The sequence below is a fragment of the Lineus longissimus genome, chromosome 5 (genome assembly GCF_910592395.1).
Source record: "Lineus longissimus chromosome 5, tnLinLong1.2, whole genome shotgun sequence".
Lineage (NCBI taxonomy): Eukaryota > Metazoa > Nemertea > Pilidiophora > Heteronemertea > Lineidae > Lineus > Lineus longissimus.
In genome coordinates, this window is record NC_088312.1 from 11,997,589 (window position 1) to 12,024,566 (window position 26,978).

Here is a 26,978-nt window from a genome sequence, read left to right on the forward strand (position 1 = left end):
AAAACATTATTTCAAAATGACCAACTGGTCAGTCACCGGGATTCAAGAGGTTAAAGAGGGACTCATGCAGTTTTTGTTCTCGGTTCTTAAATTGCAGTTTTGCACAGGCTGCACCATAGACTAATACCTTAGTTCATCCCTCACATTTGTTTTGATTTCTATCATTTAAGATTTTCGATCAAATCGAGCTCTGTCAGAAGATAGTCTTCCAGTGTGAACTACTCAAACCGGACCTGCGTGGAGATTTCGGCCTCCACATTGAGGCGGAGTTGTCTCATGACACCGTAAAGGAGGACGAACTCAGGGTGTTCATTAATGATGTCAGGAGGGGATCCTTAGCGGAGGGAAAAGGTAAATATCTTGCCTTTCATCATCATCATCACTATCTTTATTATCATCATCATCGTCATTATCACCACCATCCTCCTCCTTGTCATCATCATCATCGTCATCGTCATCATCATCGTCATTTTCATCGTCATTGTCATTGTCATCTTCATCTTCATTGTCATTGTCATTGTCATTATCATCTTCATCATCATTCGTCGTCGTCATTTCGTAAATCATGTATAACCCCATCATCAGGTCAACATGCTGGCCCTGATGTAGGCCCCATGAGTGCCTTTGTTTTTGTCAGAGAAGTTCGTGTTATCGTGCTTGCTGCAAAACTTTGGAACACAGAAAGTTTCCAAAAAGTAACATTTGTCAAAACATTCTTAGTAAAGGTCTTGGTGATCCATTTTAGATAACTGCCTGGCCTGTTTCCTTCAGAGAATATTTGGATAAAAGTGGCTGTTAGGGCTTTTGAAAATGCTGTAGAGATTATAAATGGGCCTTATATACCTCTTTTTACAGGTTTAAAGGCCGGCGATGAAATTCTCGTCATCAACGGAAAAATCGTCTCAGAACTCGACATGGTCTACATCGAGGGCATGTTCCAGGAGCGAGAGTCCGTCTGCCTGACTGTTCGTTCCTGTCGTTCCCAGCGGCCGTTCTCCGCAGCGCAACAGGAGCACGCCGACAAGTACATCCAGAACATGGTGGTGCCGCCCCCACCAAGCTCTTCACGTCTCAGCGATAAGACCATCGGTGAGCTGATAGTCCCCGCGCCGGTAGTACAAAGTACGTTAACGGAGCAAGCTCTCCACGAGATGCTCGTACCTGATCTGTCTGCGTGATGGTGCCACGAGCCTGCTTTCCTCAATGCTTCACGTACTGTATGCCGGCACTTTTACTAATAATCAAGCTTTTTTCGCAAGTTTTTGCACATCGATGCTCTTTTCTACAGTTTTCTACTATCCATCTCTAAACATGTTTAACCCTTTAACTGGCACTGTTGTCGAATTGCGCTGCGCGCCTATGCGTTTTTCACCATTGACAGGATTGAGTTTCATTGAAAAGATCGTCTGCTATGCAGTTTTCCCGCCTTCTGATAGATGGCGGGCAGGTAGTAGATTGTTTCTATGTCGATTTCGAGGATCAAACTCTTTCTGTTCAAGCTACAGTCTTTTGGGTTGAACAGGTTATGAAAATTAGAAAAAATATTCGGCAGTTAAAGGGTTAGGCCTTGGACTTTTTCTCTTCATATCTAAAAGGCTTCCACGAGACAAAGCAGATATCTCTATCTGTGTTTCTGATAGGGAAAGTGGTAACTAGGAAACTTGACTGCTGGGGATTTTGCCCTATTATATGGTTTAGGTTAATTGTCACATTGGTGTCAGGTGCATGTAACTTTATTTGCCACACAAAGTCCACTCGGGTCAGGAAACTTTGGATTAAGTCATCGTTTTCAAACCGATTGGGTTCTCAAGTCACTAATCAAACCGTCTTTTCATTTGCCATTTGCGAGCATTTTTTCTCAACTTTTTGATAATTTCCTGACTCATCACAAACAAACCCTCTCCTAGAACTTCAGAGGTCAGCTTTGCACTCGTAAATGTCCACAATTTATCTCAAGGCAGGTATAAATTGATCGGTCAGCTGTCCATCTTTCAAAAGCTATGGCTGGTACCCATATCAAATGCAAATTATGACACCCATATGAAAGAAAATGGCCAGAATACAAGGATGTGAAAATGACCTCGAAAAGTCAGTGGATAGCGTATCTTGATGTGGCACCTTTCTTGAATGTTTTCAATATCAATTCAATACTACTTTTTGCAAGATATGTGTAATTTTTGCTTTGATTGATAGTAAGATTACAAATTGATTTCTGACATATCAGTTGGTCTTGGTTAAATGAAAGATACATTCACAATTCACAATTCACAGTTTTGGTGTTTGACCGCTCAAATTAGTTTCACCTGATTAACATTGTGCATACATGTACGCGTGTGATGTCACTCTACCAACACAGTACAATATGTGACTATTTTAGCTGCTTTTGCTCAAGGCCTGACAACAGACCTTAAATGCAAAAAAGTCCAATAAAGTCCCATAAATTTCTGATCACACGACAAATTGAGTCCTGCATGATGTCTTAGGTTATGTACGATCAAGTTTTACGTCTGACGTCACTCAGCACTCAATGCATTGCATGATCAGAGGTATTGGAAAACATCAATTTTATTTACACTCCGAGCACTGATGTTGTTATGCCTTTGAGCGAAAGCGACAAATTCTGTATTGAAATATCACTCAGCTACTAGCTTTTATCAGTAACATTACTTTATAATGACCAGCAGCTACGCCTTCTAATATTTGTTCGGAGGCGTACTTGAGTGTAAACATTATCGCTCCAAACCCTTCAAGTCATCAAGGAGGGGGAATGGGGGGGGGTACCTCTTCTGATGTCACGATATCAAAAAGGCCCCATTTCGCAAATTCCTGATGCAATGTTCTGCCCTTGAATTTTCTCGAATCTCGCTAAAATATGGGCGTCTCTCCTGAAAATTCCCTCTGTTTTATTCGTCTATCACAGGGTCCCGAAAAAACACCATTCCCCTCCTCCCCAATCAAGGGACAGGGATGTGCTATACGCGCCCATCACCCATCCAATTGATAACCACGCTCAACATTGCTTAACTTCTAGCCTGGAGAAACCACGCCAACCATTAGGCCATAGAGGAATTCCTCCGTGGCTGGTGGGTTAAGCCGTGACATATGACTGGGGGTACAGTGCAAGGGATATGACTTCATGTTCGGTTCAAAGGAAACAATCGTGTATGATAGTCTGGCCCGTATATCTGTTTATTCTAATCTCGGAGCCCTGCCTGCTTCTCCCATCGTAATAGATATTTGCACCCCACTCATATGTACATTTCTGTGCCTTGTGCATTTCAGCACCAACGATAGAAGAGCGGTCCGATTCTCCACACTCTTCCTCAGTGGCCTCCTCCAGATCAGACAACCAGATCGCATCAGATCAGATTAGTAATCTACTACATGTATGTATCTTGCTTTCTCACTCACTTTAGAGGTCGATCAGTATTCTCAAAGATCAACATTTTGTAAGTCCTCTTATAGGGAGGGTGGGGTCTGCCAAAAGTTTGCAGCTTTCATCAAATCCAACATGTTCATACAGTCCAAATCACAATTGAAATCCCTTAATTTGCATCATTGGCCCGTCAGTGGCACCAATGACGCGCTACCTAGTGCGTAGGTCGCATGCAAGTCATGCATAGGTCGCGTGTAGGTTTCACATACATACACGCAAACCATAGAGAGATATGCATGTCACTGGTGTACCATTGGCATGCAACTCGGCACACACGTAACTGACGCAAAGTTGGAAGGATGTCAATTGTGACTTGGACTGTATCATCGAAGATTTAAGGCCAATGAAATTTGATTTCATGGTTCTTGGCAACAGATATCGCTCTTTTGCGAGGCATTTGCGACATCGATAATTCAAATGAAGACTGGTTTACTCATGGCGATTTTCTGCAATTCCTATTTTAACAATTTCCTTGCCGCTCAATTACAGTCGGCCGAGCAGGTGACCGATCTATGTCGGAAAGGGGATCGGGACAGCATTGGCGGTAAGGTGGCAGCACTCTCCGATGCTCAGCGACTGAGGAAGTGTATCATGGAGCTGATAGAAACAGAGAGGGCGTATGTCCAGGTAGTGACCGATTTTCTCCTTACCGGCAAATTGAACGGCCATTTCAAATGAGTTTGATAACTTTGGTTCGATATGGGTACTGTTTTTACTGCATAAAATACTAAATCATCCTTATTATCGTCGTCATAGCCCTTTTGCCAGATCTTTGAGGGATCATTTACTTGCCCTGGCTAGACACTTTGGTTCAAGGGACCATATAGCTATTATAGTCTCATCTGGCAGCGCCTCGAATATTCATGTGTTGTGTTGTGAAGATTGGCCAGAAATTTTAGTTCCATCCAGAAATACAATTATGGGTTCTCCCCGGGATCAAATTTGGGCCCTATTGCGTGGCAGCCAGCAGCGTTAACGACTCCTCCATTTTGTAATATGAATAAATAAAAAAAGTTAGCGACAAAATTTTGATCAATTGCTGAAGGTTTGCATATGACTTCGCACTTACTCCAACTTTTTAGAGCTGCATCTCCAATGATTGGATTCTATTCGTGATGCTACATTCATAATTAGATGAATCTTTTCGTTATGATTCTGTCAATTTCTGCATCTCTACTTCAGGATTTGAACAATTTGATTGAGCGCTACCTTGAACCTCTTAAAGCAGAGACGTTCCTTTCTAGTGAAGATATTGAACAACTGTTTGGCAATATACAAGAAATAGTGCAGTTCCAGCGTCTTTTCCTCCGGAGTTTAGAAGAGGCCATCGAGATGGAACCCGATTTCATGACCTTGGTGGATACCAAACAATTCAGGGTGAGTTCATTAGGGAGGTTTGCAGTTGTCAAAAAATTACGAAAAGCAATTAAGTTTATCACTCTTTGCAAATAAGAACCCACAAATATTGAGATATTAAACAGAGGTAGGATTTACTGGGGTGGACCTATAAGAGGAAACAAACGTTTGTATTGGAATATTTTTTACATGAGTCTGTTGACATTTATTCACCAATATGAAACTTTGACCCCCTTTTTTATGCAGTATTCGACGCAATTTCAGGATAATTGATAACATGATGAACATTTTATGCTTGGGAGTGGTCTCAAATCTGGTAAAACATTTCACATGTGTTGACAATCTTCACTTTAAGATATTCAACTTTGTTTCTTTTTTTACACACTAGTCGATTTCAGGATGATTGATAACATGATGACCACTAACACCTTCCTCCAATTACCATTTCATCATGTTGGGGGTTGTCTCTAAACTGGTAACACAGTTGGTGACTTACGCCAGAAATCAAGAAGTGAATAGACCTATTTGACAAGATACCTAATACCTCCTAAACCTCCTCCCAAGTATAAATTGACCTCTCTCTATCTTTGACGCACAGCCCTTCACCGATCACATGACTGCCCTCATGATCAAATTCGCTGGCAAGGTAGACAAATTTCTTGACAATGATGGGAGGAGGCGCGTTGTCGTGGAATATGCATGTGGTCTTTTTGAGGTGGTCCCTTGAAACTACACTTCCAGCTGTATATGTATTATAGCTTCTCAGATCACTCTTTTTTTCACCTGGCTGAGTGGCAGATATTCCTAGTAGATCTGATAATTACAGCCAATGCTTGGTCAAATCTTCTTAAAGTTTTCTTGGGTGACCCTTGTCCATGCCTTTGCACGGTCCTATCCAGAACATTCCTGCCCATTCCAAAGATTTTTTTTTTATCTTAGTGATTTCTGTACTTAGGATATGGAACTTCATAGTCCAAAGGTTTCTACTTCATGTGGAAACCTTGTTTTAGTGGTTTTACGCTTGATGATATATATTTTTTGTTGATAAATGTGGCTGTAGAGGTTCACTTTAAGGATGTAGGTGGGTTACAGATTAGAAGGGAACTGGCAGGCAGATTTAATGGGAGCTGGCAGGCAGATTGAATAGAACTTGCAAGCAAATTGAATGGATGCTGGCAGGCAAATTGAATGAGAACTGGCAGGCAGATTGAATGGAACTGGCAGGCAAATTGAATGAGAACTTGCAGGCAGATTGAATAGAACTGGCAGGCAGGTTGAATGGAGGCTGGCAGGCAAATTGAATGAGAACTGGCAGGCAGATTGAATGGAACTGGCAGGCAGATTGAATAGAACTGGCAGGCAAATTGAATGGATGCTGGCAGGCAAATTGAATGAGACTGGCAGGCAGATTTAATAGAACAGGCAGGCAGATTGAATGGATGCTGGCAGGCAAATTGAATGAAAACTGGCCGGAAGATTTAATGGGAACTAGCATAATGGGAATTTTCAGGCAGATTGATTGGAAACTGGCAGGCAGATTGAATGGGAACTGGAAGAGATATTGAATGGGAACTGGCAGGCAGATTTAATGGAAAATTGCAGACAGATTAAATGGGCATTGCAAGCAGATTGAATGGGTATATTAGCTGATTAAAAGGGATCGATTGAATTTCTCACCCCCTATATTAGTGTCTAAATTTGAATCAGATTGAACTGAAAAACTTAACTGACATGCCATACTCAGCCTCTTCAATTTATCAACTAATTTTATCTGTTTTTTTCAGCGCATCTTATTTTCGCTTGGAGGTTCGTTCCTCTACTATGCGAACCACTTCAAGTTGTATTCGTCTTTTTGTGCCAGCCATTCGAAGGCCCTCAAAGTTCTCAATCCCGGTAAGTTTGAGCAGACTTTGTAATTCCGGTAATCCTCATGTACGTGTATAATGTAACGTTTAAGGTTTGATCATAGGTACCACCATTTTGGCTGAAACTCGAAATCTTAAAGCAATTAGAACTCCTTCAAAATGAAGTGAATGCCCATTTAAAACATTGGAGGCTGTTCTCTCGAAAACATAGAACACTCCCACAGTTGAAATTGACATTCTCGCTACATTTTGAAAGTTCTAATAGCTTTCGGATTTCTAGTTCTAGCCAAAATGGTGGTGCGTATGGTCAACCCTTCAAGTGAACTTATCCCAGCAACCTGGTTCTTACTAAGGAATCAGGAATTGAACTGGAGGTGTTTGTTGAGATACCAAAACCAATTTTAGCTTTATTGAATTCTACCCGATTAGATTCAGAGGATATTCTCTTGGTTTGGATGTGTTTGAATTTCGTGGAGTAAAAGTTCATGCCACATTTTATACCTTGGTGTACAGGCCCATCATACAGAATTAAATTTTTTTAAAGTGTTAAAATTTTTAAACAAAATTGAGTTGTTGTTTTCTGTAAAATGTATCTGTTGAATGGGTATCTGAAGTTTGTTTTTCCATAATTTCATTTTTATTTTTTTCTAGCCCTTCATTCTTCGGATGATGGTAAGGGTGCATATAAACCAAAGTATTCATAAAATGTGGCCTGAAAATTGAATATTGTGAAATGTTCACAGTTTGCTGGTTATGATTTGCCTCGTTTGCCTTGTTTTGTAGTAATTCATATCAGATGATTTTCTTGATGTAACTGCGGACGGATGTTGCGCTAGAAAAAGTTGCTGTTTATTCATATAATTGTCTGATATTTACAATACAGCATACAGTCTAAATCACAATTGACATCCACCCTGCTTCGCGTCAGTGACGCGCAACGTACGCGCGATTTGTGTGCCAATGACCAACAGATACGCGCTTCTCCTTCTCTCGACCTACGTGTAACCTACGTGCTGTGCTGGGGAGCGCGTCGCGATATGCGGGATGTCATTTGTGAGCTGGACTGTAGTCAATCGTCATCAATTACCTCGAAGTCTCTGCTGCAACCTTCCAGGTGCTCAAGGAGCTGCTCATTCAGTGCCACACTTGATCCTCTCTGACGGGTAGCAACCCATTTGTGCTCCTCAGTTAACAGTAGCAACAGCACGGTTAAGTGTCTTTGCCAAGGACACTGAATCGGCATGTGGTTCTAGCTGGAGTTGAACCTTCGGGTTATATGAGCAGGCAACCTGACCATTACTCCACATATTCTTAAAGGTTGCCAGCAGAGCTGTACTGTAAACCAGTAAAAAATCTTCTTTTTTTTTTTTCGTGTTGGCAAATTCTTGCAAAAGCTCTATCCATCCCGACGTCAGCCGCCATTATTTCATGAAAATCATCTGCATTGTTTCAGCATGTTTCTACTAATGAATGATAAGCAAACTTTGCACAGCATTTTGTGATGTTAATCAGCACTTCGTTACCAAAAAATAAATACACTATAGAACCTGCAGGCCTAATAGTAAGCTTGTAGACCTTTAGATTAATGCATCTTCAATTACTATCTGCAGCAGTCAATTAGAGGTAGTATGCCTCTTGTTAGTGATTGCTCAAAACTACCTTTAGTTCTGCTGACTAAAGCACTGCGCAAACAAGCACTTTTTATTGCGATGACCTGCGCTTGAGCCATGACAACATGACAAGTGATTTCAATTCGGTGGCCGCATTCCAACTCTAATCATCACGTTGTCTTGGCGCTATTGCAGGTCGCGACAACAAATATATCTTGTTTGTGCAGCACTTAACTACCCAATTTGATGTGATGGGTCATACTTGCATAAAAACTAAACAGTCTGAGAACTTTTTGAAGATTTGTTATCTATTTATTTTCTTTTTCCATTTCCAGAGGCAAATGAAGCCCTTCGAACATTCCTACGCTCCCGCAACCCACGACAACAGCATTCCGCAACCCTCGAGTCCTACCTCATCAAACCGATACAGCGCATCCTCAAGTATCCGCTGCTTCTTAATCAGCTGAAGAGTCTGACGCTGTCCAACACGGAGGAGAACTATCATCTCAGTGGTGAGTCGGCTTACCAATAGGTGGCATCGGGTGGGGTAATGTCAGGATAGTGCTTGTTGTTTTGGCAAATTTTATTCCAAGTGAAATATCTATCCACGATATTTCATCGACAATCTAAAAAGGGGGAGTATCCATTAGGAAAACGTCACGCCAACTCCTTAAGGGCTAAAATAGGAGGCATTTCTGACTCTTGTGTCCTTTGACCTATTTTTTGGTGCAGTGAGTGACTTTCTCCTTTAATGTTAGATGCAAGGGGAGGAGTATGTGAATGACACTTTTAGTATAAAAGTCACTTGGTTATTGATGAAGCTAAAAAGTGCAGACGTTAACTTTAATCTTATCAAATCTCTCAAATATCTTGACATTACCCATTTCACCCATAGCCTTTATTTTCACTTCAATTTCAAATTGGGAAAGGGAATATCTCTGCAAATTATTAGTGTTCCGTAAACAAGCAATTTAGATGGCTGCGATTTAAATCGCATGTGAAGAAAATTGCCGTTTGCATTGATCATCGCAAACCTGAGACCTGTGATCGATATCAATCTCCAGTTTAGAGTTAGACCCGCAGACAAGAGATTTTTTTGTCGCACGTAGTAGCAATTGCAATTGCATGGTCGCAGCGATTTAAATTGCTCATTAGCGTCGATGTCAACTGTCAAGTACTTCAACCTATTACCACTCCTGCTTTGCATTCTGGGTGGCTATCTGCATTAATGAGTTGTGTCGGTAAAAAGCATGGATACTAAGAAATGAACTAAGACGAAAGTTTCCTTAAACCCTTTCGCTACAGGTGACGTGCATAGCACGTCATGTACATGGTCCCATGTTGTGCAGGTGACGTGCACAGCACGTCATGTACATGGTCCCATGTTGTGCAGGTGACGTGCACAGAACGTCATGTACATGGTCCCATGTTGTGCAGGTGACGTGCATAGCACGTCATGTACATGGTCCCATGTTGTGCAGGTGACGTGCATAGAACGTCATGTACATGGTCCCATGTTGTGCAGGTGACGTGCATAACACGTCATGTACATGGTCCCATGTTGTGCAGGTGACGTGCATAACATGTCATGTACATGGCCCCATGTTGTGCAGGTGACGTGCACAGCACGTCATGTACATGGTCCCATGTTGTGCAGGTGACGTGCATAACACGTCATGTACATGGTCTTATGTTGTGCAGGTGACGTGCATAGAACGTCATGTACATGGTCCCATGTTGTGCAGGTGACGTGCATAACACGTCATGTACATGGTCCCATGTTGTGCAGGTGACGTGAATAACACGTCATGTACATGGTCCCATGTTGTGCAGGTGACGTGCATAACACGTCATGTACATGGTCCCATGTTGTGCAGGTGACGTGCATAACACGTCATGTACATGGTCCCATGTTGTGCAGGTGACGTGCATAACACGTCATGTACATGGTCCCATGTTGTGCAGGTGACGTGCATAACACGTCATGTACATGGTCCCATGTTGTGCAGGTGACGTGCATAACACGTCATGTACATGGTCCCATGTTGTGCAGGTGACGTGCATAGCACGTCATGTACATGGTCCCATGTTGTGCAGGTGACGTGGATAACACGTCGTGCCCTTCTGAAATATTTATTCACCAGCACCTGGTCGCAACCTCTCTAAATGTGCCAAACACACTCGGTAATAATTAGTTTCATCCTATAAGTATAGATGGTGACACTTTCGAAAAGCTTCAGCCGTTCAGTTAAAAGTTAGCTTCACTGTTTATCATTGGTGTCGACTGTAAGCACATGGTGGCGCTGGTCGAAAAATGGCTGCCGCAGCGAAAGGGTTAATATTTGGTGTTTTTTGTGGTTGGTTTTCTTGAGAAGAAAAAAATTATCTTTGGTGATGTACAAATTGAAAATATGGCGTAAAGTATGATAAAATGCATGCGTGTCGTTGACATGGATTTAGTTTCTGACTGGGCACAGTGAAGTGCTTTGACCAAGGAGCGTTGCAGTAGATTTTCATTGCAAGTGAAATTAATCTTTGTTAACTTGATGCACTGATTTTTTTCAAAATGTATATAATCCTGATATCTTTGCTTTCTCCAGATTGTTCTTGTGCTACCGTTATTAAGTTAAACGGTATAAGTTTTCGTGAAAACTAAGCCGAATTTTGTTCATTCCAAGCTAGCATGTCAATAATTCTGCCAGCCGTTTGTATTTTGTTAACCCCTCCCGCAACTTTGTGCATGAGATATTCCCGTTGCCTTTCAAATTAACACATTTGTTGTCGACAATGTTAGACGAATTTGTAGTTTAGGGCTTGCTGACCAATAGCTCTGTTTTTCTGCTTCCCATAATAGACAATTTCCAAATTAACCAGTTCTACATTAATAAGATTGTGCACATGAAGGCTTTTCGTCAGCCAGATTATCTTTTTGGGAAGAAGCGGATTTCAGTATTGTTATTCACAGGGAGAAAATGACGTGACATCTCTGAGGTAGAGATTTTTTTGCTAAAAACGAAGCTCTGGTTGACGAAAATCACGGATGTGTGCGAGATGCTGTTAACCACTAAATTTCTACCAGCATTTTATTTTTGCAGAGTGTGCAAAAATACACTTGATTTGGGAAAAAATGAAAATTGCGAAAAAAACATTTTTTGGAAATTCAAAAAACCAATAGAAACTTATGAAAAAATGTAAATCTGCCAATATAAAAATATTTTTGCCTTAAGCTCATTAGCATTCATGAGTGTGAAACTAGGGCATTAGACTAGCAACTTCTTTCTGTGTTTTTGTTTTATTTCCCCTTCAAACTGATAAAACTTGACAAGTTTTGAAAAGCATGGCAATCCTTTCAAACCTCTGCTGTCATTATAATTTCCGAGAGAAAGTATTATTTTCAAAAAAAAACTTTCCACTTCTTCTGCTGAACTACTCTTTCCTTTTTTAGCCGCTATGGTGTCAGGTAGGAAGTGGTTAAACTACCCCCCTAAACCTTTAAACGTTAAAATTAGATACCAAGCGCAAAATGTACGCAAGTATGATGGCACACCATTTCGAATGGCGGCGTCGTCTGGTGGGGAGGTGTTGGAGACTCATAATCCAAATAGAAAGGATTCGCTACCCGACTCGTACACATTGCTTGTGATCTCGGGCAAGTCACTTTACTTGTCAGCTTAGTTTCAATTGCTATGTCCTTGGAGGGAAAGAGAGAGATTTTGCTGAGCAAATCATGTGTACTGGCCTGAGTTAACCCTTTCAATGGGAATTGTCGCTTTTTGACCGAAATTCAAAAAGTTGCCAAAAGAAATGCACTAGCCATAAAAAACTCCAATAGACAGAAGGCATCCAGAGGTGCCATCTGCCCTTAGACCTAAGAATGTGCAAGAGCTCAGTCGACAAACATGATTTGCAAGCCAAAGAATGGGTGAGATCTACGTTGGGCAAATTGTGCTTGTCAGCCTCACCCTGGAGAGTCGGCACCGCATATCTCCAGGGCAATACTTGGTTCCATTTGGTTTTGAGGTAGGATTTCCTGGAAGTGTCCACCAAATGAAGGTAACTTGAGCCTTGAATGCAAAGTTTTAGCATTTCTTGTGGGTTAGCAAGATCTCCTCAGGATTAGGGATGACGTTTCCGGGAAATCCTTCCTCGAACTGAGCTGAACGAGAGGAAGGTCCTCGAGAAATGTGGTGCTCATTCTCCTGGGTCCGTATGGAAAGGGTAAAAAAAAACTCCAGTAACCATCGACTTGGTTGGCAATACGTGTCTAGTCAGTCTGGTTAGTAACTGGTCTGCATGCGATGACCCAAACTTGTAAATACAACCTCCATGTTGATCACTCCTAGAGCTTTATTCATCCTGACACCTTGATAGAAAATGAACAATGAAGTGCTCTTACGCCTTTGTAAACTTAAATAACATTTATTGTTCTCATTCATTACAAAATGCCACTTTGTTGATATTCATGACGCCTTATCTTTAAAAAAAGCACAATTTATAATGTCCCTCACTTGCCCTGTGACTGATATCAAACATAAAGACCATGCTTATAGCAATTGGGAATCCATAAAATGTTGCAACAAATCTTAAACAGGGCCAAATTCAAAAAGGGCGTTTAGCTTAAAACAGCATTTAACTACTGAGAAGACAGATTCTGGCCCTTCATTTAAATCTTCACACAATATGAATAGGCCCTGAAACTGATTAGAGAGCAGTTGTACATGTCTAATCCTTAAACGCTCTTTATGAATTTGGCCCTGGTGGTTTGGTATTTAATAATAAACCATCATTTGTCCATTAAAAGAAGTTTTATCTAGTGCTACCTCGTTGCTCAAATGTATTGCATGGGAGACATATGGTGTAGATGCTGGTTAGTGTGTCTGTTTCACACCGGCCCATTACACAAAGAGGGGCCTTTTGCGCAGGCACCCTTCAACCTGCTAAATAATATCTACACTGTATTTCTGGCTAAAAAAGGGCCTTTGCCAGATACGCCAGTACCACCTAGGGTCAGACCAACAAACCATCTTGACAAAAGATCTTCACCGTAAAAGACGACAGACAATGCCTCAAAAGACGCCAGACAATGGCTTGAGAGGGGTGGTAAACATTTTCTGACACTCCTCAATTTCACCAGTCGCAAAAGATCGAGCAGGTCTATTGTTACCGGAAACCTATTCCCCACGAAGTACAGTCATACAAGGTACTGTGCTGATGGTGAATTCATACTTTTATCCCTGACCAACTAAGATGCATTTTTCACACCCGATATCTCGGGTTTTGGTCCTTATTGACCAATTCAAGTTAAATATGGTTGGTACCTGATGACGACTATCCTCAAAAACCAGAGTCAGTCGTATGCTCTTCCCTTCACATACGTTACTGAGCTCGGTCGTCAGTGCTGGGTGTTGGCCTAAAGGTCATGATGGATGCCGACAGTAAGCGACTGGAGTGCGAACTCACCTGTTTTCGTAGCAAAACAAAAATGATGTACCTGTTCCACAATCACTCTATTTTAAAACTTTTTGCCCAATTTTCAGAGGCGCTCAAAGGGATGGAAACAGTCGCCGAGCACATCAACGAGATGCAGAAGATCTATGAGGAATACGGCGCTGTCTTCTTCGAACTCATGAAACTGTACCGCGAAGCTCATCCAACACGAATAGTGAGTAGACGATACTACTTCCAATATTTCAACCATACTCAAGGTTACAGTACCCAAGGGTGACATCACTAAATGATGTTGCCGCGTTTTACTTACCAAGAATTGCTGTTCAGTCATATAATTGTCCGCACATCTTTAGACTTGTTAGATGTACTGGTGTGTCGAGGCGTTTTTACAACAACACTATGACTTTCAATCTGTTCACTGGATTTGAATGTACTGGAAATTGTCAACAGTTTCACCATGTCCACAATAGCTTCTTCAGGACTGACACTGTTCCCATCTGGTCTTGCTTTGGGGACCATACCACTGGAAGTTGCAAGATCGGATGTCCACTATGTCAGTCCTGAAGAAGCCGTCATATGGATGGTGGTGAAACTGTAGATAATCTCCATTCAATTTGAATCTTTAGATGATCAGGAATAGGTCATCGTTGGCGATCTTGCTTTGCACCAGGGTTGTGCTGTTTCATTTTGTTGGATTATGGATGTAGGGGATCTTTATATGTTTTGGATCGACACATACCTCATAATAAAATAAGAAGGGCTAAGGGCTGGTAGCCATGTTGCAGTTATGGTTTCAAAATACCCCCTTGTCTTCAGATATTAAAGAAAGTAACTGACTGCAGTGGTAAAAAAATCACCTTTCTTTCTTCAGCCAATTGATCTCAATATCGGGGAGCTTCAGATGTATGGGATAGTCGAGTGGTTGAACGCCTCAGCTGACCTTGGAAAGATCAAGAAAGGTCAGGAGCTGATCACGTCGTGTTTCGTCTTCAAGTCTGGAGTCGTCCTCATGTGTAAAGAGAGGATTAAACAGAAGAAGAAGAGGGTAAGACATTGTTTTAATTCACAGTGGAGGAAAACAGTGACATTTGGTATTACATGGCATCCGATAATCTAATGCACTCTGCAATCCTAAATTGGTCACCGATTTTTAACTGGTGGCAAAATGACCTGGGACCACGAACTGCCAACTGAAGTTCTTCCAATTCAGAGTGGTCTCCTGTTGTGGTCTGCACACATAATAAAGAGGTGGAGAAGATTGCTTGGAAGTAGTTAAAATGGTTAAAATGGCAGCAACAACTGATTTTTCTATGGCACAGCACACTACACGGCTGCCATCACCAACTCCAACCGTCTGTGGCAATCACCCACTACTACATTATTGTTTGGCATTTTCGATGGGGAATGAAAATTTACCTAAAGAGGTCTGTGAGACAAGACCACAATTGATTTTTTAAGCCTTTTAGCAGTTAAATTGTCAATGTTTGACCGCGACGCATCAAAGAACGCGTGGTGTTGTGAATCTGAAATTTAGATTATGTTATTCCGGACAGTCGGGCAAGTAAATGGTGAAAAATAAAATGGTGATTGACCACAGAAATTTTTTTTTAATCGACAAATTAGACAGACTTTGATATTTCCACTCTTTTCAGCCAACTGGCAGAAAAAACTCAAAACACGCCCCCTATTACCCAATTAGCAAAATTCGAAATAAATTTTTTCATCAAATAATTTCTTTATATCTGTAGACTTGCCACAACAAATATTTTTTCAATACCTCTCCAAATATGTACTTGAGAGTAAAAAACATGCACTCATCTAATAGATAGGCCTGGACCCTCCAACCTATGAATATTCATTAGTGGTCTTGTCTCAATGAAGGTACATTTCAGGGGTTAACATTTTGAGATTTTTTTCAAACTAATGTACATGACATCCCACAACTCTCCAACAAAGGAAAGTCATATCTGGACATTTTTGGAGAAATGAGAGACATTTCAAAGAGTGGTACAACTGTGCCAAAGCGACGAAAGAGGACAAAATCGACAAAAAGTCATGATTTTGCACCCAACAGCACCAAATTCAAAGACCTGCCCTGGCCAGAATAAGCAAGCTATGGAGCTGAAACTTTAGGATGTGATTTAGGAATATCTTTGCTGCTTAGGGCACAACTTTCAGAATCAAGGCCTAAGTAGTTTCAAAGAAATTACAAAATGAATGGCAACACAACAAGACTTGTAAAAATGAAACCGAACTTAGACCGGGGTTAGGTTGACTCTTATTTTGGTCAAATTAAGTTTTTTTCTCATTATTTTGGCTTGTTTTGACCTTAAATCATCAGCAATACAATATTCTAAATGAATTAGAGTGATTTGAGCACATTCAAATTTTTCACTATATTGACCCAAAATGTAGTGTAAATAGAGTCAAGACCACAATTGATTTTTTAAGCCTTTTAGCAGTTAAATTGTCAATGTTTGACCGCGACGCATCAAAGAACGCGTGGTGTTGTGAATCTGAAATTTAGATTATGTTATTCCGGACAGTCGGGCAAGTAAATGGTGAAAAATAAAATGGTGATTGACCACGGAAATTTTTTTTTTAATCGACAAATTAGACAGACTTTGATATTTCCACTCTTTTCAGCCAACTGGCAGAAAAAACTCAAAACACGCCCCCTATTACCCAATTAGCAAAATTCGAAATTAATTTTTTCATCAAATAATTTCTTTATATCTGTAGACTTGCCACAACAAATATTTTTTCAATACCTCTCCAAATATGTACTTGAGAGTAAAAAACATGCACTCATCTAATAGATAGGCCTGGACCCTCCAACCTATGATTATTCATTAGTGGTCTTGTCTCCTGTCGAAGACTATCAACCAGGAGCCTCATAGCCTCGTGGTTAACACTGCTGGCTATCACGCAAATAGGGCCTGGGTTCGATCCCGGGGAGAACCCAGGATTGTATTTCTGGATGAACCGCCATGGCTATCAAGGAACTAAAATTCCTGGCTCTTCACAACACGTACAATGTCATGTACAACGCATGAAATACTCGAGGGTCTGTCGGATGAGACTAAAAGCTGTGGTCCCTTGTAGCTGAGTGTTTATGCCAAGGCAAGTAAAAGATCCCACATAGGTGGACAGTAGCCTCACTCAATACCTCTCAGTAATGATATGATAATAAGACTGGTTTAAGTACAGTACACGTTTGTTCAAATAGTGCACCAATCTATTTCTTCCAGCCTCAGAACCCAAACAAAGCACCGACGCCCGAGGTGTTAGAGTTTGTCCGCTTCCAGACGTTGATTCCCGTCAACGAGGTCCAAGTCCGCAGTAGTAACCATGACATGGGCAACATCTATTGGTGGGAGCTCGTCCATCTGAGGGCGGAGAATTCGGGCCGCCCAGAGAAGGTCTATCAGTTGGCCAATAGGTAAGAGACAGTTTTGGAACTTTTTGGTCCCGGCAATAAGCTAACTAGGTCATGGCTATAAACCAACTGGTCATGGCTATAAACCAACTAGTTGCGGCTTAAATCCAACTGGTTGTGGCTATAAACCAACTGGTTGAGGCTATAAATCAACTGGTTGCAGTTACAGGTATAAACCAACCAGTTGTGGCTATATACCAACTGGTTGCAGCTATAACCAACTGGTCGCAGCTGCATGTATAAGCCAACCGGTTGTGGCTATGAACCAACTGGTCGGGGCTATAAACCAACTGGTCGCAGCTATAAACCAACCGGTCGCAGCTATAAACCAATCGGTTGTGGCTATAAACCAACTGGACTGGGCTATAAACCAACTGGTCACAGCTATAAACCAACTAGTCGCAGCTATAAACCAACCGGTTGTGGCTATAAACCAACTGGACAGGGCTAGAAACCAACCGGTCACAGCTATAAACCAACCAGTTGTGGCTAACCAACTGGTCCAGGCTGTAAACCTACTGATCGCGGCTATAAACCATTTGGTCGCATCGGAACAGGTTATCCACAGGTCTTGAAGCTTTGACATCCTGGTTGCAAGGCCGTCATACACCTTGAGCTCCAGACTTGTGGCAACTTGATCAGTGGACAGAGTATGACCTTAGGTCTCTTTAGAGTCCTGCATGGCATGTCATATAAGACTTTTGTTCATCAGTCAACCAAAATCAATATTGAAATTAAGTATTTAGTTCTGATCATGCTAGAATTTGAAACAAAATTTCAGTTGCATGAAGAGTGAATGAGCTTGATTCTGGCATTTAGTAGGCTACTTTTCACATTCCAAATTACTTTGCTCTATCGAATGTTTGAGAAGAATAATATTGTGTCTAACTTGTTAGTTAAAGGAGGGGTTGTACAAATTATTGCTAGCTGGCTCTCACTGATGTATTGCTGTAGAGCACCTGTTTGGAGAGCACTGAAGTGGATTCATCCAAAGTTTCCAGAATAAGAATATCGGTCAACATTTTCTTATGCACCCTGGAAGTGCCCTCTGGATGAGAACTTTGTAACTGGCTGGCTATAACTTGCATTGCTCGCCCTTGCATTTGGTTCGTCTGAAAAAATCGGTGACTGCGTGGCCTTACTTTCTAAAAGTAGACAAATTTTATTCTATCTCTAAACTGCACCTAGTATTGAGTTGTTGAGAAAACTTCTTGAAATACGTATAGAATAGGGCCCTACTGTATTGGTCTGAAGAAACATATATTTGGTGCATACAAGGTGCCGATTGACAATGTATTAGTCGAGCAAGAACACTTTTCAGAGGTGCACCAGCGATGGCAGGCAGAACACGTTACCTAGTTAAGTTTAGAGAAAGGATGTTTCTTCTGACCAGTACAGTAGTCCAACTGCACCAATCCGCTCAGCTCTGTTATTTCTCCACTCCGTATACTAATTCTTCTTTTTAACTTACTGTCTGCACTATGTCCGTAAACCTATCCACGTAACCCCGCCTTGCATGCCTAAATGAAGCTCGGGCTGCTACCAGGTACAGATCAACACTCTATTTTTTGCTCAATTCATTTGGCACAATATCGTCTGTACTTTTATAAACTCACAAATGTATCGTCTCGTCTCTGGGTGCAGATTTTCACAGCGCATAGTTTTTCTAGGTGTCAAGCTGTTCACCAGCATTTTTTTCTCATTCCACAGAATTTTTTTTACTTCAATGGCACGAATTTCACAGTCACAGGTTTTGAACTTGCCCGATAATTTCGATGCAAGAATTGTCTAAAGCACTCACAAGATAGTTGCTCACGAGGCAGTTGCTGTCGTGGTCTAATTCCATAACAAAATTTACTCGCATAATGTAAAGTTTGGCAAGCAGCATGATTTCTTTTGCTGAAATTCGAGACCTGGTTTTACACACTTCGACTGCTTTGTTGTTCAGTAAGACACTTCTGCCACAGCATAATAGAAGTAGCACCTTGCCAAAGTTCACATACTCAAATAAAGTCTCATAAAATATCTTACTTTCGGATGTTTCGAATACAATTTACTGATTCTTTCTCCAGATAGTTTGTTGGGCCTGTTTTTACTTCTGCACTCAGAGGGTTTACCTGGAGGATGAAAACCATACCATAAGATCAAATCAAGGAGGTTCTAGGCCTGTTTTTGCATTCCATCCCAAAGATAAAGCACAGCAGACATCAGATTTAGCCAAACGTGTCGTTGCACCTTGCAAAAAATCACACACTCAATCTCGTTTTCACACATCATATTCTGCACCGCCCACATACAGCCTCTTTTCAAGTTTTGGTTGAACTATATATTATCATATTTTGGCTGTAAAGGGAACTGAAATTAATGCACAATTACGTTAGATGCAAATTCTCACGCCTTTAGAATCGAAGCTTTTTCTCTTCAATCAGTTTGATATGAGCATGTAACAAATTTAAGTATTTATTTTTGCTTGGGCACCTGGTGTCAAAAATGCATTGTGGCTATACAGGCGAACGTTCACCCTGTCGAAAAATGTATTTGTTATTTTTTAACACAGGACAAAATTCAACGACATTTGCTTAAATTTCAGGCTGATTCTTGTGAGGTAGATATGAGTATTTTTTTGCTGTGTGATAGTTGTCCGTAGGTAGACAGCCAATTCACAACTGAAGTCTGTGTACACTGGAAAGGGTTAAATTTGTGAAATTCTTGAAGTGCCTCGCAGACATGGAATTGTTGTTGCAGTGACCTACAATAATTATTGTACGTATCACAAAATCTCTTGTTGTGGTGATCATTGCTAATTCGATACTTGTCACGTTGCGATTTGCAAAAATATCCAACCCTTCAATGACAAGTTTAACCTGCAGACAAGCAATTATTTTGTTGACCATCTCGGCAATAATTGTCACATGTTGCTGCGATAAAAATCTCTCATATGCAAGGTGCTTTGAATTAGAACGAGTGAGACTCTTTCCTGATGAGCACACCACAATTTCAGTTAAAACGCTTTCCTTGCAAAAACACGTGATAAAAACACTAATGTCACACTTCTGACACTTACACACTTTTCAAATATTATCTTGGTGTTAGATTGCTGTGCAGTTAGTTTGCAATTGATCATCGGGACTCGCATGAATCCGTGAGTCACTGATCCCCTCAAGAATTGGTCCGACATTTTGTCCTCGGTGCACATTGGTACCCTCTTCAATCTGAATGTGTCCTCAGTGCACATCAGTACCCTCTAGAACATTTGTTGCAGATGCACTTCGGTACCCTCTTGAATTTGTGTATTGCAGATGCACATTGGTACCCTCATGATTGATCATACAGTGTGTCCTCAGTGCACATCAGTACCCTCTTGAATTTTTGTGTTGCAGATGCACATCGGTACCCTCTTAATTTGTATATTGCAGATGCACATTGGTACCCTCTTTGATTGATCATACAGTGTGTCCTCGGTGCACATCAGTCCTCTTGAATATGCAGATGATGCACATCGGTCCGCTTGAAATTATGTGTTACAGATACACATCAGTACCCTCTTGAATGAATGTGTTACAGATACACATCGGTACCCTCTTGAACTTGTGTATTGCAGATACCAAAGTCAGACAAAAAGATCCATTTCTCTCTTATGTTTAGACAACTAAAATGTTCCTCCTTTACTCTAAGAACTGGATTTTTTTTGTGTCTAAATTCTGTGTTCTGCTGTGAATCCTGGTTTAACCCTGCTGTGAATTTCTTGTCACCTCTATCTTCTTGACCTTTTTAAAAATGACTGGTCTTGTCGATTCCGTGTTGCTGTGCTTGAAAGCCTAAGTCTGTAAAAATGTTACATCAATGCTACAGCGTAAGCTGAATTTGCCGCATGGCAACGTTAGCAACTGAATTTGTCACCATGGTAACATTTATTTGGTTACCATAGTATAAAAGAGTTGTGGTATCCATGGTAACATTCAGTAGGTTGCTATGGTCACTATGGTAACCTCTGGTTATTGACTGAGGTCACATTTGTCAACATGTCAATGTAACCATGAGTTGCCATAGTGACAAAATGAGTTTTGATTTGTACTAATGGTAACTATAGCAACTGAATTGCTGCCATGAAACATATTGTTGCCTTGGCTACAATAAACTGTTAAGATCTAAAACTTTGTCTCTCTCGAAAGGTGTGTTACTGCCATAGTTCAGACACAAACTTGTTTTTTGCCAACACTAACTTTTGATTACTTTTCACTCAGCTTTTCTTCCTGCCTTTAATTTCCATTTAATTCTTCTTTTGTGGGTTTGTTCGAGTTTAAACAAGACATCTCCATTAGACTGCAGAGTTACATTACCTAACAACAAATTTGCTGACTTTTGTTTTGTCTGAACAGAGGAGCCTCATAGCCTAGTGGTTAACACCGCTGGCTACCATGCAATAGGGCCCAGGTTCGATCCTGGGGAGATCCCAGGGTTGTATTTCTGGATGAACTGGTGTGGCTTTCAAGGAACTAAAATTCCTGGCTCTTCAAAACACGTATGTGTACAACGCATGAAATACTCGAGGGTCTGTCGGATGAGGCTAAAAGCCGTGATCTCTTGTACCTGGGTGACTATGCCAGGGCAAGTAAAAGATCCCACATAGGTGGACAGTAGCATATAGTTGACTCCATACCTCCGGCAAAAATCCAATAGGGTTTAACAACGCTGGTAGTGATATGATATGATAAGATGATGATTAGCAACTCCTTGAGACCAAGGGGTTCCATTTCATGTTCTTTAACCAAACCAAACATTAAGAGGGGGTTGCAGAAGGCACTTGGTGGTACCAATGCTAGCATCCCCTTGCAGCATTCTTTTGTCGTTCACCGCTTTCTGTATTTCATCTTGTGTATTTTCGATTTCATATCAAAAAATGTTCTGCTAAAGATGGCTTTAAATCTCAATTATTTGCCTTTAATTTTGTTAGAATTGATTAATACAACAATGACACTGTGATTGATTACCTGAATAATATCAGTTACTTGCTTCTTCATGACTTAAAAATTTGTTGAAACTTGGCATGTACAGTGGAACCTCTCTTAGCAGACACCTCTTTATTAAGGTCACCCTCTCTAATAAGGACACTGGTTTTGGTCCCAAACCTCTCGTTTTCATTCAAATTAACCTCTGTAATCAGGACACCTCTCTAATGAGGACAGATATGTCAGTTCAAAGGGTGTCCTTGATGGAGAGGTTTTACTGTATTTAAACAAAGCTTTTTCGTTAGACACTTGACAACGCACAGTGCAGACTGCCCAAAATGTTGTAAAGGAGAATTATCAGATTCCAAGGAAAGATTGTGGGAAAATATACTTTTTTCAGTTTAGGTGGGTGGAACTTATCACCATATTGCCCTTTTGGGAACAAATTTACAATTCACAATCATGGCCTGAAAAATGGTAATCTATTGATGAAATAAGTGCTATTCATTGTTCATTGAATTTATATGCATGCCATCAAACTACGTCATTTCCAATCCGGGATCGTGAATTTTGAACTCCTCTTGTGTCTGTTCCTGAAGCAAGAGGTACTCCTTTAAGGGATTTTGTGATCTGGCGCTATATTCTCACCATGTCACTTTCTCATTGCAGCACCCCTGAGGCCAAGAACGACTTCCTCCGTACGATTCGACAGATCATTCGCGAAAGCGTACGCAGAATGTCCATTCCAAGACAGCAACAGCTCCAGAAACAAAAGGTCATGATGCCGTCGGGTGTGCCGCCGATGGCGGACGTCCCGAAGAATCCGCGTAGCATCGCAAAACGGCGCATACAGCAATTAGAGACACAGGAGAGACATTCGATGGATTTAACCGATCATTTTAATGTTATGGAATACGAAGCGGATTTTAGGACTCGAAGCAAAACGTTGGGGAATTTGAACAATATGGACATGGGAAGCAGCGAAGATACTGCTCCTGACCTGGCAGCATCTTCAGTATCTCAGATAAGCACGACATCATCGACGTCACAGGTCAGTAATCAGACAATGGAGCGGCCGGGTTCTGCGCGGTTATTGTATTCAAGTAATAATCCCTTAACTTATTCCTACTCATCGATCAGTAACGCTGGTAGCGACCTGGGTTCTCCGATTTGGAAGCCGCGACAGATTCCGCAAAGTGCTAAACCGACCAAGGCGGGGAAAAGTAAACGTCATCACCATCATACTAAGATCGTGACGGAGCATGACCGTGATGTCATGTCCGGTGCTTCGGCGTACGGCGATTACGCCGGTATTATGTACGGTGAGAAGAGTTCAACGGCGGGATCGCCGAGTACTGTTTTAGAAAGTGTCGAGGATACGGAATGTTGATGATTCGTGCCACTAGGTGGAGTTTATGTTGTTGTGAATTAACGGCAGGGAAGTGGCAGCCGCTGATTTCAGTAGATTTTTTGGGGACGTTACCTCCAGGAGAATGAAAAATGAGGGAAAGCTTTTAAGAAGATGGCAGGTGTCTGACGATGATTCCTTTTATCAGTTCCATTAACTTTTTTACTGCCAGTTCGGAAATGCCTGCACGCTATTACTGCCCAGCTACTCATGTTATTTCAAAACCTTAGAAATGGACAACGAATTGGGCTGCGCCTCATCGAATTATCTCATCCTGTTTATTAAGACTTTATCTTTACCCTGTAAAACATCTTTGATAGTTGTTTGATATTTGCTGAAATGTACAAATTTGCAAGGGAGTTTTCTGTCTTTTTCCAATAAATTGACGGATTTCAATTTGTGCGACTACACACTCAAGCTTGGCAGTGTTGGTCTCATTCAATCTGCATTATTGACAGCTAACTCCAAAAGAAACCTGACTGACATCTATCGGATTGGTAGAAGAAAAAGGGGAAACGTATCTGTACGTGTTAGGCCATGAGTTGCTTAGTTCTGTATACGTGTTTGGACGCGTTTGGCTGAAAAAGACTTCCATATGAGCTTGATTTATCCTTTCGCTGTGCCTCATTGCACACCGATTTTTAAAACGAGTGCTGTAAACCGCCAACATTGTACACCCCTTTATTTGGCAAAAGGTTTAAGAAACAGAACTTGTACAAGCACTTAGATGGACTTTATCTGTAACTTCCGATTGATTTATTGGCATTTTCGATCCCATGTCTCGAACTTGATGCACGTAGATGATGGAGATCACTGTTTACTGTAAACATTGGAATATTTGCATAACTTTTTTCTATCTCTTTCTTGTTTTGTGATAATCGCAAAAACAGATTGCAGCGAAAAAGAAAATGTCATCGAAATCACTCTCACACGGCAAAAGTTGCAATTTAGACAAAAATGTCCAAAAAATGGCTGCGAATATTTCCGGGTTCACAGTGCTCCATTACAGTACATGTCCAAAGTAAATGTCCACATCAGTTTCCACCATATCCCTCTAATTTGTTGCTCATCTTCAAAAGACCATCAATTTGAAAATAATGCACACCGTTTCTTTCTTTTTAAAGGGGAGCTATAGGCAGGAGCAGATGGTCTAATTTGGCCATCTTCAAGTGACTAATATACAATGTAAGGGTCCTGGGTCATGTCAGACTCGGCACTAAATATATTCCTTGTACAAGCGTGAATCATTTCGACGTACTGTGAGATGTGAGAGACCCCTATTGGCGGCTTTGTGTAACTTTATCTTGCCTGCCTAGCTGCTGCCTATATTGTCCCTTTAAGTTCCTGGTTCAGTTTTCAGTTATGTGATCTGACGAGTGCTTTGTGCATGAGAATCGAAAATGCTGCTGACATTTACTTTTGACACGGACTGTCATGTTACATCTTAAACGTGTGTGTGGTTATTTTTTTGCGGTATTAGTGATGTGATTTGGTCGAGAAAAATGTGCGACACATGCTGGCCTGATATGGTATTGTAACATTTAGCCTTAGTCCGTTTCAAGGTTGCTAGACTTGATATTTCTGTATAGAATCTGTATAACATGTACTAGTATTTTGATTTACTTGACTGGATGTATAATCTAAATTTGGCGTTCTCCTGTCTTCAGACAAAGTGAATGAAACATTTTTAGTGCCCATCCTCCTTATTTTTATGCACATCACCACAATGTTCGATTTTTTATTTCTTGAAATATCTGATAACCTTTGACAGTCTTACAAATAGTTTTTATCCAATTTGCAGGAACTAACATATTTGATTCAGTTCATCCTTTATTTCACTTACAAATAACTGTTGGTGTCCATGCAACTGTCAATGTTTAATCTTGTACACCCCCTCCTCAAGGGCATGACACACTCATGACAAGTTTTCTGAATCTGGTGGCAAAAGCTATGGACATCCAATAGCGACTGTCAAAAACAGAATCGGCTAGTTACACCCCTTGCCAAAGACATGTCAAGACATATGACCCCACTTTGATGAGTGTTCATCAAGATTGCAACACAGTTACATGTACAGGCTCATAAGGATGCATGGGGTGATATGCCAGATGAATACTTCCTCTAATTAACCACTGGTACGTGATATGTAACTCCCAAGTCACTGACAATTCCATGACTCAGCAGAAGGGGGGGGGGGGTACAAGACCTGCATTGATACATGTAGTTGCATTTATCAGGTGTTATCCAATACAAACTTTGCTTCAAAATTACTGATACCTTATTGAATTTATGCTTTTACTTTTCCTGCCGAAAAAGATTTCAAGCAAAACTCATATGGAGGGAAGTCCTATTAACAAACACGACAAATATTGAAACTTGCACTGTTGGCTGCAGTTTAACATTGAGTCATTGCAGAGGGAAAAATGCCCCATATACATTGATAATTACTTTGTCACCTTGAGAATAGAGCTGCCTCCAGTATTTCAAGATGTAATTATAATCAAAACATGTATTGTTTGTCAAGACTGCTCGGGAAGTCTTAAAGGCACAACTTGGGTGTGAGAAATGTTGGTTTTCCACACAAGAATGGCTTCCACCAGGACCCTGACTTCTCCAAACAGGATCATTGAAAAATCATCAAACTGCAGAATATTTCTCTTGAATGGATTGTAACTGTAAGCCTACTAGAATTTCGCAAGCCATAGCAAAAATCTCCTCGCAACACTAGGGAAAATATTTAGATCAGCATTCGTGTGACACTGCATTTGGTGACACACAGTGGTGAGTAGACACATTATCATCCTGATCACCTAGATCCCACGTCCAAGTTGTTCCTTTAAAGGACCTTCATTACTCAGCTGCTAACTGCCCATCAGTCACCCCCTATTCTACTTAAGTAGTTTCCATCAACAAATTGCACAAAAAAAGAAAAAATTCAAAATCAGACAGAATTATCGTAGAGTAGAACCTCCCTTAGCGGACACCTCTGCCAGGCGGACACCTCTACATTACGGACACGTCCGGCCAGTCCTGATTTTTTTAGCTCAGCTGACAAGCTGAGCTATTCATATGAGTAAATGGTAGAATGAATGTCCGTCTGTCTGTCTGTCTGCCTGTCTGTCTGTCCGTTAAACAGGCACGTTTCAAAACTATTGCGGATAGGCGATAGATTTTCCCTATAAGCCATTTAGACCCTTCAGGACTCCTGAATAGACCAAGTGTGGGTCCGGCAGGATTAACAGTTTGGCCACCAGGGGGCAAAAAGCCTAAATCACAAAACAATTTTTTGGCGCTTTATTCAAGCAGATAGAAGCTTGAAATAAAGTTGAAAAGGACCGCATGCATGTAGGTCTTGAAACTACTAAGAGTAGTTTTGATTGATACTACCAGTTGGCGTTACTGAACCAAAATCTGTGTTGACCTAGTTTAAGCTTGATTTGAATTTCCCGCTCTTGTATGACTCTGAA

At 41.0% G+C, this 26,978-nt stretch overlaps 1 protein-coding gene across 8 annotated transcripts in view; it reads left to right on the top strand.

Annotated features, from left to right (window-relative positions):
- LOC135488844 (protein still life, isoforms C/SIF type 2-like) overlaps window positions 1-25,781 on the top strand; it is a 47,387-nt gene extending 21,606 nt beyond the window's left edge. For 2 of the 8 annotated variants that reach the window (XM_064773765.1, XM_064773766.1), the window contains exons 8-21: window positions 171-351; window positions 856-1,122; window positions 3,283-3,386; window positions 3,926-4,063; window positions 4,619-4,813; window positions 6,577-6,685; window positions 7,309-7,329; window positions 8,603-8,779; window positions 11,713-11,727; window positions 13,805-13,929; window positions 14,587-14,760; window positions 16,967-17,157; window positions 19,745-19,759; window positions 22,773-25,781. In XM_064773765.1, the coding sequence (XP_064629835.1) occupies window positions 171-351; window positions 856-1,122; window positions 3,283-3,386; window positions 3,926-4,063; window positions 4,619-4,813; window positions 6,577-6,685; window positions 7,309-7,329; window positions 8,603-8,779; window positions 11,713-11,727; window positions 13,805-13,929; window positions 14,587-14,760; window positions 16,967-17,157; window positions 19,745-19,759; window positions 22,773-23,493 (2,433 nt within the window). In that variant the 3' untranslated portion in view covers window positions 23,494-25,781. The remainder of the gene's footprint in view (window positions 1-170; window positions 352-855; window positions 1,123-3,282; window positions 3,387-3,925; window positions 4,064-4,618; window positions 4,814-6,576; window positions 6,686-7,308; window positions 7,330-8,602; window positions 8,780-11,712; window positions 11,728-13,804; window positions 13,930-14,586; window positions 14,761-16,966; window positions 17,158-19,744; window positions 19,760-22,772) is intronic. The other 6 variants (XM_064773770.1, XM_064773767.1, XM_064773768.1 and 3 more) reach the window with 6 other exon arrangements.
- Window positions 25,782-26,978: the final 1,197 nt, after the last annotated feature.